The sequence below is a fragment of the Martes martes genome, assembly GCF_963455335.1.
Source record: "Martes martes genome assembly, chromosome: 1".
NCBI lineage: Eukaryota > Metazoa > Chordata > Mammalia > Carnivora > Mustelidae > Martes > Martes martes.
Genome location: NC_137888.1, coordinates 123396285 through 123420061, shown reverse-complemented (window position 1 = coordinate 123420061; position 23777 = coordinate 123396285). Strand labels below are relative to the sequence as shown.

Below are 23777 nucleotides of genomic sequence, written 5' to 3'. Positions count from 1 at the left end.
AAGCATTCACACCCAGGAGCTGAGAGGCCTTAATGGCCAAAACAGCACCCATCCTGCATGCCCTGGTTTGCTTCCATTGTAGGAAGCCAGACCCAGGGTCTGTGCCAAGGAGTTCCACCCTCAGAGTGGGCTGACATTTTAGCTACTCTCAATGAGACTTCTCTCCTCCAACAGCACTCCCTCCCCTGCACCTCTATTCCTTCTGCTTTGAACCTTACAAACTCTGGAAAGAAATGTTCTACCAAGTTATAGATGGAAACGGGGTGTCCCCACATTCCCCCTCTATTGCCCCTCCTGCCTTCCCCTCTGCCAGCCCCACTACTCCCAGCTACTTCCTGGGGAGACTCAAAGGTCATCACAGACAAGAACATGCATCACCCCTACAGTCTCGGTTCCCCCACCTACTCTTCCTCTCGCCCCACTGCTTTCAGAGGCCTTGAACAAACCATTTCTCATCTCTTCAGTGATGGAAGATCCTTGGCTTCCCAGCTTCTGGGGAGATCAGATAGTGGTTACCCCCAAGTAGCTCATTCAGAGCCATGTAACACCTGTGCATGTAGAAGACCAGATGCAGGGTTCTAATGCTTCTCCAAGGCTTTGAATCCCCCTCTTGAGCCCACTCACAAGGGAAGAGCACAGCCCTATGGTGGGCTGGAACAGTGGATTCAGTTTTCCTGACATCCTGTCATGGAGGGACCCTCTGAGTACATTGTTTCTCATGGAGGTCAGTACAGATGCTATGAACACAGTGGGCATGTATTTTTGCATCTAAAAGTGACAAAAAGTCATGGGGAATGCAGCCACCCCCCCAGCATCACAGGCCTTTCTCCCCACTTCACACAGCCTGTTTCATCCTTCCGTCCCCGGTGCCTGCATAGCATTGGCATAAAGAGTAATGCACCCATGAAGAGCAGTCTTCTGGGAGCTAACTGCGCGTTTAAAGAACTTCAAGCCACAAGCAAAGTCTTCTGGAGAAAACCAGCAAATGAAAGGAAGTTGCTAACATTTGCCTTGGGGAGTAGAACATAGCCTTTTCCTCAGAAAGGAAAGTGGATGCCTGGGCTTAGTGAATTTTCAAATAGACCAAAGACCAAACCAGCAGGAGGGAATGGCTATCCATGTTAATATTCACAGGGATAATAATAGTTACTTTTTATTGAGAATCTCATGAGATGTTCAACCTCAGGGGCAGAGCCATGGAAGGATGGCTCAACCAGGTGATTTAGTGAAAGCTAGAGGCAGCTTGGCTCCACTGGGAGCTCTCGGACTTTAAAATTAGGCAGTAGCAGAATCAGAAACCAAAGAAATGGGGAAAGGGAGCATCAAGAAAATCAGATGACTCCTGGTTCCAAATGTAACTCCCAAGCATTTCTTATTTATTTATTTATTTATTTATTTATTTATTTGAGAGAGAGAGAACATGAGAGGAGAGAGGTCAGCAGGAGAAGCAGACTCCCTGTCAAGCAGGGAGCCCAATGTGGGACTCGATCCCAGGACTCCAGGATTATGACCTGAGCCGAAGGCAGATACTTAATCCTGAGCCACACAGGCGCCCCTCCCAAGCATTTCTTTATGAACATGGCGTGATGCATGGAGAGCTTCGGGTGGCCAACTGGGCAGCATTGCAGGACTGTCCCCATGACTGGGTAGGCAGCAGGAAGATTAAAGCCAATTTCTATCTGCCTCCATGTCCATATGCCTAGAAGTGTTATATCCAATCTTTTTGCACTGTTTCCAAGTTCACTCTAAACTTATTTAGTCCACCGAGTAGATTAGTTCTTGGGGAAACACTGTCCTATGTAACTCAGTATCCTCTGTGATGACACCATATCATACCAGGGTACCAAAACAGATGTCCATTTATTTTATAAAATCCCAGAGGTAGCAAAACAAAACAAAACAAAACAAAAAAAAACCCTGTTTTATATACTGTTTAATAAGGCAAGAAAATATATACTATTTTTATTGTTCACAAGACATAACTAAACCAAAAACGTATTGGTGCTGAAAAGAGTGAGTTCCAATTCTGGAGTTGTCCTATGGGTGGCTGATTCAAGCGCACTGACAGCTCATCTCATGGTCTTGCCCCTGGTCACATGCTCTGGAACAGCAGCCCAGCCTCTCAGTCCGTGTCCTCAGGGAAGCAACGTGCCTCAGTGGGGCCCACCGCTCCTTCAGCCCCGTGGCCTGTGGGATGACAGATGTTCTGTAGGACTTCTGAAACGTAACCCTGTTCCTGTCCTCTGTCCCACTCACCATCCACAAGGCAGCAGGAAAAGGGGATCTAAGTACATCACAGACAGTGAAGCGAGGGGTCAGGGTGGGAGGGACAGCAGAGAAAGGTCCTAATAGGTGTGTTCCAGACCAGGAATTAAAAATTAGGAGAATGAGGGGCACCTGGCTGGCTTGGTTGATGGAGCATGAGACTCGATCTTGGGGTTGTGAGTTCGAACCCCATGTTGGGTGTAGAGATTACTTAAAAATAAAACCTTTAAAAAAAATCAGGAGAATGAGTAATATGTTGAGGACTTCAATGTGTCAGGCCCCAGGTTAAGAACTTCAATATCCTTTGTCTCTTTCCATCTTCACAACAGCCCTGTGGGGAAGATCACTATTGTGGAGATACTATTATGGGGCTAATAATGGGTCTGTCATTATCTCCATTTCGCAGATGAGGAAACTGGGTCCCAGAAAGGTAAATAACTTTCCCGAGGCTATTCAGCTGATAACTAGCGGAGTCAGGATTCAAACCCAGGATGATCTTGTCTCCAGTGCCCTTGATCCCTGACACTTAGCAGAGAAAGCGATGGGTAAGTTGGAAGCACACTGCTCCTGATGACTGAGAAGGCCTGACACATCAGACGAGCAGCACATCAGCACCCTTACAAGGCTGCTTCAGAGTCATGTTCTCAGGAGGCTGGGCATTTATTCCTGGGATGTCTCTGGGCTCAGACCCCTGTGGAACTGTCCCCATAGCTCATTATCACCTGGGGCCCAAAAGTCAGGCTCGTGATCTCCCAACACTCTAGCTCCGCCTCTTTCCCCAGACTTGGCCCTGAGTTCTACCACTCGTTTCTGATGGCCCCTCCAAAAGGATGAAGATGTGTCATGACCCTGGACACATAAGGAAATACATCATGGGCACTCTCTGAGGGCAGGTTCCTTGAGGAAAGCAGGCCCTCGTCACCAGAGTGAGATCTCCTCCCAGCCGAGGAATGGCCTTGAAGAACCACAGTACACACTCACATGTGTCAACCGGGTCCCTATAAAACCATACTTGCCGTGATCTCTCCACTCTACACCCCACCACCGCACCCAGCTCGCCCCTTGGCTGGCAGCAAGCATCCACGAGAATTAAATGAGGGCCAGCACAGGCCAGCTCCCATCCCCTCTTCCGGTGCCCTCAGACCACCTATTCTCACTCAGCTGGATTCAGATCCTGAGGACACTGAATATACCAAACATTTAGATAAGTATATTGGTTAAAACCCAAACATTGGTGCACAAATATGTTACCATTTCAGATCTACATGCAGCCTTCTCCCAGGAATGCCACCCTCATATCCTTTGCTTTTCCTAGGATACTCACCCCCTGGTCCCTCCCACCTCACCTCAGGCTCAGACCACAGATACCCAACTCGGCAGCAGGAGCATCAGGGGCCAGGCCTAGTTCTACTTGTGGAGTGGGGTAAGTCACATGCACTCTGGACCTCTCAGGTTTCTCACCCAGATTTGGAGGTGGAGATGACCTCGCATGCTTTTCCCAAAATGTGGGGGCTGAGGGATACAAGAACCACAGCAGGCTCAGGGTCCTTTTGTATAATGCTCCATGACCAGCAACACCCCCAAGGGCCTGACATGAGGTTTGGGAAGTGCAGAGGAAGTGAGGAAGTGAAATCTGGCCTCTAACTGTCTTTGAAGCAGGGTTCTAGTAAGCTAGTTACATTTTCCCTGTGGTTTCCACAAGAAAATGCAAAGTAACTTTGCAATGAAAATATGACTGCAAAGTAAGAATGCAGAAAAAAACAAAGGGTAATGAAGATTAAAAAGCAACATCATTACTCTGAGAAAACACAGAACAGACTAGGACTACTGCTAAAGTTATATAATGGCCCCTCTTTATCAAATAGGACCTTATTAGATTGAAGACTCAGTTACCACATAGTTATTATCCCCCCCAAATACTCAGTGCAGATTTAATAAAGACAAACTGCCTTGATGACTTACATAGAGAGGCTTCTAGAACTTCATCTGAAAACTTAAATGTGGGGAAGAGCAATGCCAGTTCTCGGCTGGCGTCCTCTCTGTCCTGGCTTCCGTGGACTGCATTGAAGGGCATTTCTGTGCCGAACTGAGCGCGGAGACTGCGAACATTGGCAAAATGCATAAGAAACAATTGTTTCATTTGAAAAGAAGCATTTTTGCTCTCCGGCAACATGGGCACCAGCAACCAGTTAGCCCCCTGCACTTCTGTGAAACGGCTTTCTCTGCGTTGGAAATGCCAAGAACAACAGCAAGGACAGTAGCTGACATCTATTTCATCACGAAGGTGTGCTGAGCATGTTGCCAAGTACTTCACATACACGATCCCGTTTCATTTGTGCCACAGTTCTGTGAAGGACACTCTGTCACAATTCTCAGTTTAAATATGCGTGAGTCACGGTGTAGGCTCAGGAGCTGCCATTTTGTTGATCTCACTACCAGGGACGAACACCCTGCCAAGAGCTCGATGTAGGTGTGCTTCGTTAATTCCTCAATAACCCCATAAGATAACACTAATACTGCCAGGGCTTCCTTTGCATCAAGAACTGTTCCAAGCGTTTCATATACATATGTGTATATACATATACAGAGACACACACACACACACGTACATATGCTCATTTAATCCTCACATCAATGTGTGAGTCATTGTAGTACCCATTTTTCAGATGAAGAAATTGAGGCACAGAGGGATTAATGTATGGCCCTAGGGAGTACTCTTAACAACTCCCAGGACAGGTGTCATAACCCCATTTTACAGATGAGAACTGAGGCTCAGAGAAAGGACTTACTCGAGTATGTGGTTAGCTAGGATCTGAACCCTGGGCTGTTTTATTAGTCCCACGTATGAATGTTCTGGTCTCCTACAACTGCAAAGTACAACTGCAGTTACTTAGTCTCTTGCTCATTTCTTTTCTGGTCACTGGGGCTCTCTCAGCTTCAAAGGCAAGACACAGTGGATTTGGCATTGATGCCAGGCTAAATACAGGGCCAAGGCAGCCTCGTGCAAAGTTCAGAACCAGGTGCTCAGAATCCAGGGGGCCTCAGAACACCCTGGGTGGATCCTTAGGCTCTGCCCAGAGTCTCTGACTAGGCAGACTTTGGCAGGGCCCTGTAATCTGTATTTCCTGGATGAGTGTTGTATTTGTTTCTGAGACCACACTGTGGAACTCCCTAACTGTAGGACCGGATCAGAGAGTGAGGATAGCAGGGTCTCCTCACATAGATAACAAAGAGGTCAGGGTCTCTCCAAATATATGTAACGGGGATTTGGGGCTGAATATAGAGCAAGGCTCTGGGCTTCTTTGGATGCAGGTTTTGAGACAAATGAAAAGACCACAGCTGGTGACATCACCTGTCAGGCTGCTCCCTCCTTGCTACATCAGGGTCACAAGGCCCCATGAGCGTTCGCCAGGCAGTGATCACGTCCTCAGTGCCTTCAGGCCTGGTGAGGATCAGGAGGTGGCTCGGTCCACTGCACATGTGATGAACCAGCTTCTCAAATGCCTCCTAGCACAGGGAGAGGAAACAGTGACCCAGGGCAGGGGTCCTGGGGTCTATAGTGGGTCAGTGGGCCCATAGCACCTGCAGGAAGGGAGGGGGTCAGTGAGCAGCCTTGCCACCAGCCACCATGCCCATGGGGGGGGCCCATGGGAAGGGTGGTGGTGACCAGCAACACACAGAGAACCCAGGCAGAGGCAAAACCAGGAAAATGAGACTTGTATTTTATGTGTTTGGGGTTGAATGAGAGACTATAACAAGTTAAGTAGGGACGTGTGTGTGGAAATCATGTGGATGCTGGATAACCATGGGGTGCCGTGTAGCTAAGACTTATTTTTTGCAGTGCCTTGCAACTCTTCCTCCTGCTTCCAGTAACAGTTTTCCTTTGGGGAGAGCTCTTCCCCGGGTCACTTGGCCTAGTCTGGCTGACAACGGTGATGCCTCTCCACCCCCTCCACTGCCACTAAACACACACACCTCACCTGAAAGGTGGGGCTACGACCAAGCGGGGTCCATTAGGCCTCCATCCCAAGTATCCCAAGTAGGGGAGGCAGAAGCAGAAGTGAGTGGAAAGTGGTTGAATCTGAGTTGTCCAACAGCAGCACCTAAAGTGACTGGTCATGGGATTCTGCTCCTAAGCTCCCTACAACTCTCTTGGTTCTTCTCCTCAGCACCTTCTTGTTCAACTCCTTCAACTCTCTTCTTCAGTTCTGGGACCTATGGAGTATTCTTCCAATAAATTCTTCATGTCATCACTTAAGTTAGAATCAAAACCTCTTACTTGCAGCCAAAGAACTTTTTACCTGACACACACTATAATCTTTATTCTAAGAGCAAATCATGGCCTTCTGGCTGCTCATATTCTTATTCTTCGTAATACTCTATTTTATCCCAAACTAACATCAATCTATGAACATAATGGTGGAGAAAGAGAAAGAAATGAGAGTGTGTTGGACATGTAGAAGCAAAGGAGCTGACCTCTCCAGCTTTGTGCTGATAGAAAAGTCGCATTTCTGCCTCTGTCATGGTTCTCTCTTCATTTGCTAAAATGTCAAAACCGGCTTCGTGGATCTGTAATGTGTATATATATATATATATATTATATATATGTTGTGAAAGGGAAAATCAAGCCCAAATTCACATTTAAATGTGCTGAAAGGTAAAAGATAATGGGAAAGGGAACATTAAAGGCAGCGAAGACCCTCATCCTCATCGTGCCTGTCCCAAACAGCTATAAAATGTGTCATTGACTTAACTGGCATTTTGGTTGGAGCTCCTCAGCGGCCTCCTTTTCCATTAGCACACTCCTTTTCCATTAGCACACCTCCTTTTCCATTAGCACACTGTTGTTCGATGTCCCGCCCCTGCTTTTCCACCAGAGGAGACATGAGGGCAGTCTGTCCAGGAAGCCTGGTCTCTCTTACCTTCATAATAATCTCATCAGTCTTTCCATGGACCACTGCGTCTGGCTTAATGATGGCCAAGGTGCAGGTCTCCCCTGATGAAGCTGCAAGAAGCGGACGATGGTGCTGTCAGACGCTGGGCTCCCGGCACCCATCTTTGAGGCTCTCGGGGGGCCATCCACAGGGACAATGCAGCCTCTGCACACAGCTCCCAGGGCTCCCCTGCTTGCCTCTGGGCTGTGCCCCTGCACACTTGGACTCTAGTTGAGGCATGGGTCAGGCTACAGACCTCACCCTCCACCTGGCTCCAAGGGACGGAGAGAGGCAAGAACCTGGGAGAAGAGGAGTGAGGTGGAGGTGGGGAGGGAGGAAGGGAAGGGACAGCAGAGACCAACCACTCAGGAGCAGAAGCCCAGCAACAACTGAAAGAGTTGGCTTGGAGTTGGGGAGCACTGGAGCAGAGGCAACATGGGCCTGACCTCTCTTGTGCCTTCCTGTCACCTCCCCTGATTTGGAGCCTCTAAGTGCTATCTACTGTGTTCTCTTCTCACTCCTCTGGCTACTTCGCCAGAGACTCGTTGTTTGGAGCCAAGGTATCAGTCATAGCTCCCTGAACAATGTCCTGATGGTTGTCCTTTGGTCGGTGTCCAGAGGCCCTGCGGAGGTGGTGTGTGAGTACAGTTCCTGCTCAGGCCTGTAGGGGGCTCGGTGTCCAGTCCATAAGCCCATCCCTGCTGTACTCCTGTTTGTATCAGCTTGGCTTTGGTGAGCTCCCTGTCCTCTCCACAGACTCTGTATCCCCCATAGCCTATTTTCAGTTCTCAACCTTTGTATCAGTTGTGTGGCAATGAAACATGACATCTGCATTTGAGGAGAGATTCCTACTCTGAAAATCTCAAAAACATGGGTACTGCAAAAACGTGAATCATTTTAAGCAACAGATTATCCATTTTTCTATTTTATTTCTAACATCCCATGAATACTTAGTCTTTAAGGGACTCGTAAAATGAAATCCCTTATACGATGACCCATTAATGAGATCCCCTAGAGACACAAGGTGAGAAGAGAAGAGGCCAGATCAGGGCCTGGAAAATTCCAGCTTGAAAGGGGAACAAATGAGAAAAGATCAATGAAGGGGAGGCTGCAGAGAGGCCAGAGATGTAGAAGGAAAACAAGAAAGAGACAAGGGTTTGGAGAAAGAAGGGTACAGTCGACATCATCCAAGTCCTCAGAGAGAGGCTGTAGGATATGACCGGACACCATGTGTTGGGTTTGGCACCAAGAAGGTCAGCAGTGCCCCATGAGCACCAGGGAACAGGTCGGGCAGGAGCCAAAGGTGAGGGGTACCCAAGGAGTAGGGAGCTCAGGAAGCTCAGGCATGGAGGAGAGGAAGGCCAAGCGCAAGAGCAGATTTTATGTTATTTTCTAGGTAGAGAGATTCGATTTGAGAGGAGATAATGAGGGAGGGAAAAGGAGATCATCCAAAAAAGGCAGTAACAACTGTTTCTTGCAGAAGCCAAAACACTGATTTTTTTCACACAAAGTTTTTTTGCTCTCCAAACTGTGCCTCTTTCCTTGTTAGAATCCCAGCTCAAACAGCCTCCATTATCTCCACACGAACAGCCTGTCTGGTTCACGCAATAATAAAAATCTTCCTTCTCCTTCCAACTCAGTTCCTGAGCTTAATGCTGATTTCCCCTGGCATCTCAGTTACTGTCACAAGCCACCTTCTAAGTTCTGGTTTCCCTGCTGTCAGGTCAAGTTGTTCTTCCCATAGTAAAGGTTCAGGAATAACTGTGACACCCAGGACTCCTGACTTTTGGACCCTTCAGAAAAAGGTGAAGAAAAGATATGAGCGATTTAACTCAAACAAAGAGCCAGGAAACACCAACATCATTACTTGAAATTCTGTCTTCCTTTTTATTAGGTGGGGCTTTTCCTGATGCCAGGTAATTGCCTTAAGAGTCATACCTGTTACAGTTGAGCATGATTGGAAAGCTGTGAAAGGTACCTACGATGGCAAGAAAGGGCAAAAGGGAGATTTGACACAGTATGTTTGAAGTCAGGTGATTGGAAACAGAATGTTTTGGGGTTAATCTTCCCAGAGTTCCGATTGCCCACATCACTGATTGTCCTTTGCTTCTAGCCTTTGCTTCTCACCTTGCTGAGTGGTTCTGTACTCACCCACATCCTCGTTGTCACCGATGTCCTTGTCGTGGGAGAGGCATCCATCTTCATCAGACAGAGCCTCATCTCTAATCTAGAGCAACAAATTGGTCACAAACAGAAAGTAGTTAGCTAATTAAAATTACCACAATGGCCTCCAGAAACCAACAGAAGCAAAAAAAAAAAAAAAAAAAGCAAAGGCCTGAAATGCAGAACCAAGAAAAGGGAGTCAAGACCATCAGCCTTGGAAACTTTACAAGACCCTTTTTAGTAGCCAGATGACTGTGGGGGTGAGGGTGTTCGAAGACAAGGAAATCCATGCTGACTTTAAGGTTTAGATTCGGCCCATTTCCACAAGCGTCAAGTAGAAAAGATGAAGTTGGGAGTCGGCCAGAAGACACACAGGGAGATCCTTAGCTACTGGCTCCGCTGGGCACGTTAGTCGTGAAGACAGATATCATCTCCCCCTGGAGGGGGCACAAGCATGTGTAATTTTCAGCAAAAAATATAATTGATTCTAATCCGTCCTATAAAAACAGGGCTTTACTGTTTGAAAGTGAGTATGAAAACTTGAACAATGAACACTGAACAACTTTAAGGCTCGTTGGACAGAAGCTCAAAGCACCAGGAAATGCCTCTGTCTGACGCTGGTGTCAGTGTTCAATGGCAGCCAAGTTTTTGTGAGAAACTGTAGTCTGTGCTGTCACGGAAATAATTTATCAAAATCACAAGCCATGCCGATCCTATTGCTCATGTGAATGACAGCTTAATTTCTAAATTAAATAATCCCTTGGGGATTGCAGGTAAACTTTCAGGTATGGGAGGCAAGGGCAGGTCACCAGGAGAGAGCTCACCTCTACCCACTACTCTACTCCATAACTTTATTTCCATTTCTGAACTCATTATCAGGGGTCCAGAAACCCCTGTTAAGAATTGAAGTGGGGGATGAATGGGAAATGGATAAAAGAAGTTCAAGTGCTCTGGATGAAGGGGGTGACTTTTTAAAAGAAGTTTTTAAAATGCACGTTGGGGGACCTGGGTGGCTCAGTCGGTTAAGTGTCTGCCTTCAGCTCTGGTCCTGATCTTGGGGTCCTGGGATCCAGCCCCGCATGTGCCTCCCTGCTCAGTGGGGAGTTTGTTTTTCCCTCTCTCTGTGTCCCTCTCCCCGCTCACTCTCTCTGTCAAATAAATAAATAAAATCCAAAATAAAATAATAAAATAAGATAAAATGCATGTATGCCCTAGTGGGCACTGCCTCCCCCTGAACCTTCAGGGACCCCAGGGTGGGCATTTAATGACACATGTCACTGAGCACTCCAGGAAAATTCGTGGGGGTAGGGAGACACTGAGCTCGCTCCTGGCAGGAGGGCTCCTTACCACTTTGCGCTCGCAGCCTTCAGCCAGAACCTTCTTTTCAGCCTCCAGCTGCTCTCGGATGGTTTTCTGCAGCAGTGGGGCATTGGCGCCTCTAACCACGGCCACCAGCTCTCCACCCTAGAACACAGAACACACGTGCTCACCCAAACCACCTGAACTCATCTTCACAGATCTTCATCTCTTTCAAGAGACAGCGAGTGTCCAAGGTCGAGGCCTCCGTCCACTTCTCTGCCTTCTCCCCCATGCCTCTCCTTTCAGAACTGCCTTCAGGGAAACAGGGAATTAGTTAAGGGAGGAGCAGAGCAACGAGGCTGTGAGTGACTAAGGGTGGCCTAGTCATGGCTCGTCCACTCAACAAGTACCTATTGAGCACTTACTCTGCCAAGCGCCAAGACAGAGGCAAAGCATATGAACAGTCAATGTGAAAAGCCATAGTTGCCTGCTTCAGGGAACAGGAAGTCAAGTGGGAGAGGTGGTCATATCAAAGAAACAATCACCATAGAACAAGATCATTGCTTGAAGAGGGGGAATGTACAGGATGCTTGGCATTCAGAGCAAGAATGGATTCCCAGCTCCATATGGGGTGGTCAGAGGAAGCTTCATTCACCATGAAGGTGGTGTTTGGGGTGACTGAGTCTCCTTCTTTAACATTCTTGCCAGTCAATCTATGCCTGTTACTCACAGAAATTGGTAGAGAGCAGGCCCTCCCCATTCCCACCCCGCCCTGCAGAAGAGAGGCTGTGATGGATCCCACTGCCTTGGCACCTGCCCCCACACATCCCCAGTATGATTCATGCCCTCATCACTACAGGCGCAAGCAAGCGAACCCCTGCGCCAGCGATCGCATTTCCCTGCCTGTGCTCTGCTGTCACTGTGGCCCCTTCCCACTCCTCCCTCCGTCTTCCCCCGTGTTTCAGCATCTAACTCCAGTCTTCCATCACGAATCAACACCCAGATAATGTTCGCCATAAGCCTCCAGTTTCTGAAACCGGGGGTGCCGAGGGCAGGAATCTGAAGGTCTCCAAACTCAGCAACCCTGGCCTGGCTATCAGGAGAGGTGGGTGGGTAGGCCTCAGTTTCCCCTGACTGTACAAGGAGGGGGCTACAGTCAGGAGGAGCATATCGGGCACTTGCCTTCAGGGCCTGGCAGGTAACCTAAGCTACGAAGCCAGGAGTGAGGCAGTGGGCCCTGAGGGGCATGGGGCCAGAGCATGGATGTCACTCCCAAAGACATCCAAATTCTCTTCCAAAACACAGAATGACTTGGCTCTCATTTCTGAATGTCTGGAAGCATATCTTCACATCTTACGATTCAATAAAGAACGTGGAGCTTGTCTACCCCCTTAGAGTGTGTGAGCTGAAAGCTTCCTTCTGTGGCGGAGGAAATCTTGAAGACCTTGCTCTCTGATCGTGAAGCATCAGTCAAGCGTGAGCATGAGTCAGAAGGAGCAGACGCATTTGAGTGACTCCTATTCTCTCCCATGCACAGCCGGCCAGGAAGGCTGCGGGCCCAGAGGGACCATCGGGAGCTGCGTCGTGCCAGGCCTCGCTGCCAGCAAGCTGTGCCATCATGCTAGGCAGGCACCTGCATCACCATGACGTAAACATGCCTCTTCCTACCCCAAATAACAAATGCAGTTAAGGAGAAAGCAGTCCCTCATTTGGATCAGTGAAGCCTCTTGGTGACTTTCGGTGAGATGGAACCCTGATGATCTGTAATGTGTTTCTGGTTCTGCAGACGTACTTACTGCATAAAACAGAAAGGTCGGCTCACACTTCCCACGATATTTTTCAAGGACATCAAGACAATCTGCTTCTGCCTAAAGAAAACAAGCTGTCAGGGGGGACCTGGGGTGCCAGGAACACAGGGGCATGCTGGTGGGAGAACCACACAGGACAATACCCACACAGACACAAACCACTTATATACACACGTAGACACCATAAACACACAGCACACATGCACACACACCCCCGTGTATATACGCACACATATCCCTCTTACACACACCCCGCCCCATGCACAGACACACTCACAGGCTACACTGTGACTGTCTGCCCCAGAGGATGCCCTGGCAGGCTCTCATGCCTCGCCCTCTAATGTCTTTTCATCAGAATAACTCTCCTGTGGACATACTGGTAAAAATTGTTGGCAGGGGGCTTTTTGGAAGAATAAGACAACGTGGAAACAAGGTTCTTCCTGCTCCCCAGCCAGCTGCTGCTCTGTGTGCCACCCTGCTGCCGCCAAGACCGACAACCACAGAGGGGGAGGGTCCTCAGACTTTGCCTTCCGAGCCTGAGAAAGCCCGTACGGGGGCAGGCATTCCCACTGCACACTTTCCCCAGAGGTATCAGAACTGACGCCCCGTGAAGAAAGTGCCGAGTCCTTGAGAGGTGAGCACAAGTGTCTTTTCTCCTGTGTTCTCCTAGAACCTCTAATCCGAGTGTCTCTCACACGCTTCCCTGGAATTTATTCCCATTTCCATACATCGATCCAAGTAAACATTGGCTAGAAGCTCCCCGTGATGGAGCAGAGCATAAAACTCTTGGAACTGTGTGCTCTGAGAGTAAGACTTCAGAGTTCCCAGGGTTCATGAGCCAGACAGAAGCCATGGCATGCTCACGTGTGGGGTGACACACACCCCTTCCCTGTGCACAGGGTCAAGAGATGCCTGATTTCACAGTGACTGTCAGGCGGGTGGGGGTGGGGTAGGAATCCTTCATCATGGAAGAAACCATAAAGCTTCATAACTGATGACCAAAAATTTCACAACCGATGCCTTTTCAATGATCTGGAAAGGGCAGCTCACGTTTCCTGGCCCCGCTTTTAAATGTTTAATTATTTTACAGTGTTGCGTGGCATTCTGCTGAGTGAGGAACTTACTAATGCAAAATGCAGGAGGTCCAGGCCGGCCTCAATCCTCATCTTCTGGAAGAGGCTCACCATGGGTTTGCAGGGCCCACACCAGCCTTGATAGACGTCGACAACTGTGTGCATCCAAGAAGCAGGAACATTTAGTGAGCACCAGCAATCTCCAGGTCAGGTAAAACTTACCCCTGCAAACTTGAACCCCCTCCAGGCACACGTCTGTTTGCAGGGTTATTCAATGGCTCACAGGGTTTATTCTCCCCTTGGAGTGGGAGCCAGCACGGAGACACAGCTGCCCCTCATGCTTACAACTCAGTGTTCTTAACTCTACACATAATGAAGTAAGTGTGGTAGGAAGCAGTTTTCTCTACAGGGATCCTTTCCCTATAGTGATTTTCAGGCTACTATCACGGTTGGGCTGACACAGAGTGGCCCTCAATAAATTTGAATTGTACTAAAATGATCTATTCTAAAAGAGGTCACTGTAGGTGGCCTGTCAGCCTACAATCAACTCTTAGCTGCTTTGATAATAAGCACAGTTTTGCCATTTTCCCCTGATGAATTAAAAGCCACTTCTTTGGGTAAAGGAGAGTTTTATTTACTTTATAAAATCAATGTCATTCTCCTGAAAAGTATACCTGCTAGACACCTAGATGGAAACTCGGATAATTTTTCATTGTCAGTCACAGTCTATGGAGTGTGCCAGGACTGGGCGTGAGGAAACCCTCTGGTCTGATTGCAAGAGGCCACAGGGCCTGTGAGAAAGCTAAGCAAAGCCAACACACGGGTACCAGGCACACGCAGGACATGCCCAGCCCCATCATGACGATGTAGCTAGTGCTAGATTGTGTGAAGTTCAAAGACGTGAAGTAAGTAACCCAAGGTACAAAAGAAAAGAAAAAAAAATTGAATTCTCAAGTGGTAGAACCTAGCTTTGATCCCAGGTTCGTCTGAGTGCATGCTGTTTCAACTACTCCAGGAAAGAAGTGAGATGCATGGGTTCAGGTGTACTGGTTAGCTTCAGCCAAGCAGCGCAGTTTTGCAGGGAGAAATTGAGAACCAAGTGGGGTATGGGAGGCATGGGGAAGCCAGGCACGGGGGCAGTGCAGGCGGGAGGGGAGGAAGGGAGGAATCCACAGACTTTGAAAGGGAAAGACAGGTGAGGAAAGTCACATGGGTATGGAAAAGACTCCACCTTGGAGCCTGGCAGAGGAAAAGAACAGGGTGGTGGAAGGGAGAGATCCTTTGGGGGAAGGAAAAATGTCAAATGGATTCTAGACCGCTGGGTTTCTAGTACAAACAAGAGAATCTAAGGCCAGTGGTCTCAAAGGTAGCCAGGCACCAGCAGAGATGGAGGCAGACTTGGGCCTCCTGGGCACCCACATGGAAGCTAAAGCTCTGGGCTTCTCTGAGGACAACAGCATCACACTTGAGAGGTCTGGGGATTTCAATACACCATAGTAATGGGGGAAGAAATCATTTGGGTCAAGCCAGGAAAAAGTCTTTGAAGACTTAGAGAGCCTGTGTTTGGGCCCACCAACGAAAGCAGGTTCACACCCCACTGGGGGAAAAAATGGGGTCCCATTAGCTCACCAATCTCTCTTCAGGATTTGCACCCTTAGTTCAGCTTCCCATCTCCCCTCATAGTCCTTGGCTGTCTGAGCAGTGGTGGAGCAAAGGCATACTTCACAAGGTTATGGGGGAGAGAGCAGGACTGGAGAGGAAGTCTATCAAGAGTTTGACTGAAAGACAGGAAGCAAAACAGAGAAGACAGCTGGGAGGAAAGACATGGCAGAGAAAATGAAAAGGCGTGTGTGTGCACGCGTGTAAATCTGAATTGACTTGCCTATTTGAAGGCAGGGGAAAATGAGCCAGGAGAAGGCGAGACTTCCAAGATGGAGGTTTACTTTGGAAGCACATGTCTGCTGGCTCTAGAAAGAAGGAAGAGCATAGCTTCCTCAAGACTGCCCAATAAGAAGGGAAGGACGAGCTCCTGCTGCCCCCAGAAGACGCAATTCCCTGGCATGCTTAGAGCAGGGCTTGACAGAATCCACACCCAGCAGATGTCAGCTGTGATCACCTAGGGTGCCTGGGACACAGCAAATTCTCAAAATGTGATGAAGTAATAGTTTTCTTACTACCGTTAAAGAAACAGAAGTAATGGTTGTTTTGCCCTACAGCCATGCTCCAGCTGCACCCATGAGACATGCAGACAAAATAGTTGAGACCTGGCACCATGAAAAAAGCTATGTAATCCCTCAGGTAGTTGAATGTGGCAAGACTCCCACCCACGCTGCCGGATCAGTGCGACCTGCACTCTGCCCCAGGCCTGGGCAAGTCTGCTGGAGACGGAGAGGAAAAAGACAATGCCCCTGTGTTTCGAGTTCAGGGGGAAAGCTGTGAGTGCTCCTCCAGGCAGGGGCCACACCAAGCTGGGCGTGTGCTGGGGCGGAGAGGGGGAGACAGAGTCCCACTCCAAATGCCCAGGTGACTCCCAGGGGGAAGTGACCACGCAGAGATTCTGGAAAGACTTCATGCAAGGAGGCTGCTGCTTTGGAGCTGGGCCTGGGGGTCATGATATTCCAGGGAGCAGGGACAGCACGGATAAAAGTGGAAAAGTGGGGAAACTTGTGGCATGTTCAGGAAACTGAACTGGAGCTCAGGACATATCTCCGGGAACAGTGGGGGAAGGGGCTGGAAAAGACAAACTGAGTCATGGGGGAGGAGAGGGGTAGGGGCCTCAAAAGCTGAAGTCCCTCAGTGCGGGTGGCACTGGGAAGAGATAAGGGCAGACACAAGCTTGCCGAGCAGGTGTATTTATAGGGAGAAGAACTGAGCAGATACAGAGAGAGAAAGGGAGCCCAGAGATACGCATGGTCAATGAAGACAAGAAAAGAACAGCAGCAGCTGATGTGGCTGGCAGCCTCTAAGATGGGGGAGTCCTGTCTCCTGGGAGGTAAGCCCCTGTGCTTGAGTGCAGGCCGGGCCTAGTGACCGGCTTCTAACAAACAGAGTAGGGCAAAGCGATTAGATGTCACTGTTGAAATTCAGTGACAGAAAGATTCTGACTTACGTATGTCTCTCCCTCCCCCTACCCCCTTCCTCAGGAGGAAGAAAGTTACTGTGTTATAAGTAGGCTTGTGGGGAAATTGATAGCAAGAATTTGATGTCTCTGGCCAATAACCAGCAGGCCCGGAGTCCTGCCAACAGTCACAGGAACAAAGTTGGAAATGACCTTCTAAGATCTGTCAGAGCCACATGACCAAGCTTAGAAGCAAACTGAACTTTAGTTGAGCTTTGACGTTCCCTGTTTTACTCCTTAATCACAGCCTGGTGAGAGACCTGGTGAGAGACCCCAAACCAGAGACATCTCAAACCAAAGGCAACGCAGCACCTGGATTCCAGACCCACAGAAACTGTGGGATAATAAATGTTCATTTTGGGGGCACCTGGATGGCTCAGCTAGTTAAGCGTTTGCCTTTGGCTCAGGTCGCGATCTCGGGGTCCTGGAATCAGGCCCCCCCACATTGGGCTCTGTGCTCAGCAAGGAGTCACCTCCTCCCTCTCCTTCTGCACTCTCTCACTCTCTCAAATAAATAAATAAAATCTTTTTAAAAATAAATATTAATTTTTTAAAAAACTACTAAGTAAATTGCGATAGATAACATACAAGAGGATAGGGAGGAAGAGGCCCAGGGGACAGTGGCTATGCTGTATCCTAATGGCGGGGCAGTCCCTGGTTCCAGCCCCTTGGGAAGCCTGGCTCTCCTTCCAGCCCCTGAGTTCCAAGAGGTCCCCATATTCCTTCCGGTACCTTCCCCTTTATGTCTCAGGCAGTCAGAAGAGGTTTTCATTCCTTCACACCAAACAACCCTTGGGTCTAACAGTCAGCTCTGAGACAAGGGAGCCCTGTTGGCCAGCAGTCCTGATGGCTTTCCTGAACTGAACGTACTAACAGATGTGTAAGTCGGATGTATCTACACACACAAAGACTCGGTTCTTCATTTATGGAACTCAAGATTATAGGAAAATGGTGCTCATTGCAGCTTTTCTCTTCCTGGTTCAATATGCTATGTAGAAATTTTGAAAAGGTTGAGTCTAAAAACTTAAATTACCCGTTAGTCCTTTGGAACTGAGCATTTCCTCCCAAAGCTCCTGGGTGCTGATGTTAACCTAAGGTCAAAGAACAAAGGCTTTATTACTGAGGGCATGGATGGGGAAAGGATTTGATGTATTTGCTCCAGATACCTACCTACCTACCTACCTACCTGCCTCTTGCTACCTCCCTTCCCTCTCTCATTCCCTCTCTCCCCCCCTTCCCTCCTTTTCTTCTTCCTCCCTCCCTCTCTGACATAGGTACAAATACAGGCTCAAACTGTCTTCTTTCCCCAATCTACCTTCTCCTCCTGTCTTTTCCTGCCTCCAATCCACACGAATAACTAACCTAAGGAAATCTCAGTCATTTTTTTAAAATAATTTTTTCTTGTTGCTTGTGCAAAAATAAAAACATAAAATTGTTTTGGGTCCATAAAATGTACATAAATAATATCATACTCTAGAGATCTTTTTGCCACTTTTGTTCTCACTCAAATCCAGTTTTGACATTTATCTAGATTCATATACAGAAAGGTATTCATTTGTTTTTTCTTTTGGTCTTCTTAAATGTTCTAGAGATATAATTTATGTACAGTGAAATACACAGAACTAAAGGGTTGCAGTTCGCCGAGTTTTGGCAAATGCACACAACCCAGGTCACCACACCCCTCTCACAATACAGAACTTTCCTGTCATCCCTGAAAGTTCCTCTGTCTCCTCCCTGTCACCCCTCCACCCCCGCTCCTCACCCCAGGTGATCACTGATCTGCTTTCTGTCACAATAGATGTGTCTATTATAAAACTGCCTATAAATGGAATAGTATAGCACCTATTATTTTGTGCTGGTTTCTTCCACTCAGTGTTATGTTTGAAGAAGCATCCATGTGGTTGAGTGTCAGTAGTTTGTCAGTTTTATTCCTGAGCATATTTCATTGTACGGCTGTATCGTAATTTGCTTGATAGATATTTAGGTCACTTCTAGTTTGGAGTTATTACAAATAACTACTTATGAACATTCTTTTTTAAAGATTTTATTTATTTGAGAGAGGCAGTGACAGAGATAGCAAGAGAGAGCAGGAGCCGAGAGGAGAGGGAGAAGCAGGCTCCCCACTGAGCAGAAAGCCCAATGCAGGGCTTAATCCACGGACCCCAGGATTGTGACCTGAGCCAAAGGCAGAGGCTTAACAACTGAGCCACTCAGGCGCCCCAGTTATGAACATTCCTGTTAAATCCTTTTGTGCTCACATTCTCATTTATCTTCAGTAAATAAATACTCTAGGAGGGGCATTGCTGGGACATAGGGTAATTGTTTGTAGTTTAATAAGAAACTGCCAGGCTTTTCCTAAAGCGGTTGTACCATTTTAAACTTTCATCAGCAAGGTATGAGAGTCCTGCTTGCTCCACATTCTCACCAAAATTTAGTAATGTTAGTCTTTTAGATTTTAGCTACACTAATGGCAATGTAATGGGTATCTCATTGTGGCTGTAATTTCATTTCCCTGATGACTAAGGGTGTTAAGCATTATTAATTATTAAATAATGCTTATTGTTAAAATTATTAAAAAGGTATTTATTATTAAAATAAATAAATAAAATAAGCACTATTTAGTGTGCTTATCAGCCATTTATATGTCTTCTGTGAGAAGTGACCATTGGTCTGTCCATTTTCTTTATTCGATTGTTGGTCTTTTTATTATTAGATTATGTATATATATATACACACACAATATATATACACAATCTAATAATATATATATTATATATCAATATACAATATTGATCAATATATAATATAAATCAATATATACATAATCTAATAACATATTATATATATATCAGAAAGATGCTCTCCTCTGTTTTCTTCTAGAAGCTTTATAATTTAAGCTTTCACATTTAAGTCCATGAGCTATCTGAAAATAATTTTTATCTATATTGTGCAGAAGGATTGAGGTTAATTTTGTTTCCATGTAGAGGTACAGTTGTTTCTGCAAAACTTCTAGAAAGGATTTTTTTTTCTCATTAAATTGCTGTGGCATCTTTGCTGAAATGAGTTTACCACATAAGCATGGGTTTATTTTGGACTCTATTCAGTTTCATTGACCTATTTTCTCTTCTTTTGCCAAGACCATACTCTTTAATTACTGTAACTTTATAATAAGCCTTGGAATCAGGCAGTGTGGGTCTTCTATATTTGTTTCTCTTTTCCAAAACTGTTTGGCTATTCTTGATCCTTTGCATTTCCATTTTTTTAGAACGAGCTTGTCAATTTCTACATTATCCCATCTAACTACAAAACAACCCTCAAAGTCAGGGAGTGAACACTGATATAGTATCACTATGCCATCTTTGGATCCCATTCAGGTTTTACCAATCATCCCAATAATGTCCTGAATAGCAAAGGATCTCATCAGAATCACATACTGGATTAACTGCTTTCTGGAATCGTTCTTCAGTCTTTCCTTGATTTTCATGACCTCTGGGTCACTTTTGACAACTATGGGAGGGTTATTTTTGTAGACTGTCCAACGCTTTGGGTGTGTTTGATGTTTCCTGATTAGATTCAGGCTGTGCATCTTTGGATTGGTTGGAATTGGTTGCTTGGGGTGGAGTGTCAGGGAAGCAGAAGAGTGTTCTCTCTTTGTGTCCTATCAGGTGACATGCAGTCTCGATCAGCCCCCTTATTGCTGATGTGCACTTGGATCACTTGATTAAGGTGCTCTGTCAGTCTTCGGCACTGTGAAATTATTCTCTTTCACTTTGTAATAAGTAAGTTTGGGTGGGGATTATTTAAAACCATAAAAATCAAGAGACCATGACAATGACCACTCATTCTTAATACAGGTATGCTGAGGTCTTTGTTCCTTTAAAAGGGCTGGAGACATGTAATACCTGCAAATCTTCTGCTGAAGATCCATCTTTCTAAAGAAATCATAGCTCCATACTTTTTGTTTCAGTGAAAAAGTACAACAGTCTTCTTCTTGATGCTTTGAGTGATCTAAGAGAGTTGGACCAACATCATCCTGGGCTCACACCTGTAGTCCTGAAGAAGGTGACAGAGGGTTCAGAAGAGTGTGCCCCCCCCAAACAGTCACTTCCCATGGCTCAGCTGTTGGTCAGTAGCAACTCTCTGTGGTACACCCCTGTCATGGGATAACCCTCACCAGCAGTGGGGCCGGGACTCTGAACACTTGAAGAATCTCTCTTAGGAACAGGTCAGGAGCAGGAGAGTATGGAAAATGTCTGACTTCACCAAGCCCTACATTTGGTCGGGAATGAATGAGGAATGTGTGGCACATTCTAGCCAGACCATCTCTTGATGTCCTGTAATTTCTGTTTCAGTCACAGAAGGAGCCCAAAATAGTCTTACTCAAAAAGAGGGGTTCCTGGACTGGCAAACCCTAGAGCACTGCTTTCAAGGAGCTGATCTGGGGGGCACCTGGGAGGGGGGGCTCAGTTGTTAAGCATCTGCCTTCAGCTTGGGCTGTGGTCCCAGGGTCCTGGGTTCAAGCCCTGCATCGGGCTCCCTGCTCACTGGAGAGACTGCTTCTCCCTCTCCCTCTGTTCCTCCCCCTGCTCTCTCTCTCTCTCTCTCAAATAAATAAAATCTTAAAAAAAAAAAAAAAAGGAGCTGATCTGGTAGAGTGGCAATGCTCACATCCTTCAGTAAGTGGAGTACTTACTTGGAGTACCACATCGAATTCAGAGCCCTGGGGAATAACATTTTTGTGAAATCACCAAAAAATATTCCCAAAGGGGACACAGGGCGTAGACTAATGAAAAATCATATGGGGCAAAAATCTTAGAGCCACTACAGACAGCAATCAGTCCAGCCTTGAAATACCTAAAGGAATCTTGTCACAACAACTCTGCAGGCTCTGTATTATCCTTCCTGTTTGCATAAAGGATCTGGAGTCTCAGAGAGGTTGAGGAAGTCACTCACAAAGCAGTAAGTGATAGGTCCAGGTGCTTAGAATTTATTTACGGACAGAATGTAGACATATGAAAAGTTAAATAACTCCAGAGTACTAGAGTACCAATGCTGGAAAGCCCTTAAGGGATGGTTCACTCATTCTATTGATGGGCAAGCTGTAGCAAGAGACGTTATGTGATTGATCTCAAGTCTCAGAGATGACTAAGAAAAGAGTCAAGAACTGTATCAGGTCTTTGGACATTCAGTCCAAAGTGCTTCCCACCCTCTCCTAGTACATGCTGTCCTTACAATGACATTGATTTCTCCCTTTTTAAGTTATTAGGCTTTGGAAACTCGCATGGAGAGTGCCCATGCCACAAAGGACAATTAAAGAGAAATCAGGTGTCTCAAGACCACTGTCATTCTGCTCCGCAGCGGGCACCTGAATGCGTGTCCAGATGGGCCAAACTGACCAGGAGACCCTGAAATTTGCTTCCAAATGTGCACGTATTATAGGCCATCCAGGCGATCTGTTTATGGCAAAGCACTCCTTCCTGTCTGGAACCAGGAACAAAAGCAGATGCTGGCTTACAGAATCGTTTGTTCCAGGTGCAAATGAAGGAAAGCCCTCTATACAACAAATGTGTAGCACATAAAATATCAAAACATATTCGTTGAATAAACAAATGATTGCAAAGGGCAGTGGTGGGAGAACTGGGTCTCTAGAGAGCACATATTTACAGACGCATGCCCAGATTCAAAAAACCCTACATATTCTCGAAGCAAGCTGTATTTATATTTCAACAAAAAATATGTCAGTATCGAATTGTATTTGTTCCTATTTTCTTGAGTTTTTAGTTTTATTTTAATTCATGTTTGGGTTATGTTTGCATAAGCACTATAAACATAAAGAGCTTATACCGCATTTTATGTTTGCTTATATTTAAGGGCACAAAAATTGTCACTGGGGGGGTCGAGAAAAGATTGGTTTCTTTTTTTTTTCCCTTTAAGATGGAGGGGTACAATATTCAAGTTTTAGAACACTGTCTGTCACGTACTGCTGGCAAATAGTATCACTTTTATACATTTCTTTCCACTCCTCCTCAACCCCTACCCCAACCAAGCGCTAGAAGCAAGCGACCCTTGAGGCTTACCTGCAGGGCAATTTCCTTCTTCTTGCTGCCCATGGCTCTGCAAAGACAGAAGCCCTGTTAACTTCTGACTCGGGCTGTTCCCAACAGCAGCCTGGAGACAAACCGCTGCAAAGACCAGCAAATCCAGATCCTCCTTCAGACAAAGCCCCCGTCCCTGTAAAGTAAATATAAGTAGCAGCAAATAAACGCCCCGATGCAAAATGAACACCCCACGGGGGAAGCGGAGCCTGCCGCCCGCAGGGTCGTGGCTTGCCGGGGGGGGGGGGGGGTTCCGCAAAGTCCCTTCCCAGCATGGAGTGGGGGAGCCCGGCTACGCAGCCCTTATCGCTTCGGAGCGCCTGCCGAGGAATTCGGGCAGGAAAAGGCATACAACCCTGTTATCCCTACTGTTGCAATATACTCCTAAGAAACTGAGCCACCGCGAACGATCCCTCGACAGATCCACGGTCCTCAAAATGCAGAGAATTTCCAATCTATTCTGCAGCGACCCAGCCACAGTCGTCAGGGCAACACAGCGCGTGGGGGTGGGGTGGCTTGTAGTCCAGGTAACAAACTTGCTGACGCGTAATCCACGCCCCCGCAAGCCCCGCCCCCTTGCAAGCTGAAGTGTGCTGTACGGGCGCTCTCGTTGGCTGATGTGTTTGTTAGTGTCTGGGACACTTAGACTCACCAAGCAGAGAGACCCAGTGCGCTCAGGTACTGTACAGTTGCGTCCCCGAAGCCCTGCATACCTCCAGCCCAACCAGAGCCTGGTGTGCAGCTTTTCTGTTGTTACTTAGTGAATGCCAGGCAGGGGTGGCTCCAGGTTTTGAGGGATCTGAAGGGATTCACAATTATCAATTCAAAATTATGTATGGAAGTCAAGTGGAACAAATAGAAAACAGTACACTTAGCATGAACAGTTTATAGCAATTAAAAGAGTGTCAATGGATTAAAAAAAAAAAAAACAGAACAAGGCCCGACTGTGTGTCTGTAAGAAATTCACTTTATTTACTTTTTTAAAGTTTTATTTATGTAAGTAATCTCTACCCTCAACGTGG

At 46.9% G+C, this 23777-nt stretch overlaps 1 protein-coding gene across 1 annotated transcript; it reads right to left on the bottom strand.

The window, feature by feature from the left end:
• Positions 1-1915: 1915 nt before the first annotated feature.
• Positions 1916-23257, bottom strand: NME9 (NME/NM23 family member 9). Its single transcript, XM_080818425.1, has 12 exons — positions 23125-23257; positions 22738-22891; positions 17694-17751; positions 13594-13697; positions 12458-12529; positions 10710-10826; positions 9351-9426; positions 7188-7270; positions 6742-6834; positions 5618-5772; positions 4228-4364; positions 1916-2187 (listed from the first exon to the last, which is right to left on the bottom strand). The coding sequence occupies exons 2-12, from the start codon at positions 22768-22770 to the stop codon at positions 2123-2125; spliced, it is 993 nt and encodes a 330-aa protein (XP_080674551.1). The 5' UTR covers positions 22771-22891; positions 23125-23257; the 3' UTR covers positions 1916-2122.
• Positions 23258-23777: the final 520 nt, after the last annotated feature.

Excerpts from the sequence above, each read along its gene's own strand:
- NME9 (XM_080818425.1), bottom strand. The coding sequence starts at position 22,770 with ATGGGCAGCAAGAAGAAGGAAATTGCCCTGCAG. Across the intron at positions 10,827-12,457 it reads CGACCTTTCTGTTTTATGCA|GGTGGAGAGCTGGTGGCCGT; the intron begins GTAAGTACGTCT and ends TCTGTGTTCTAG. Across the intron at positions 4,365-5,617 it reads AGGAGGGAGCAGCCTGACAG|TCTCCGCGCTCAGTTCGGCA; the intron begins GTGATGTCACCA and ends CAATGTTCGCAG.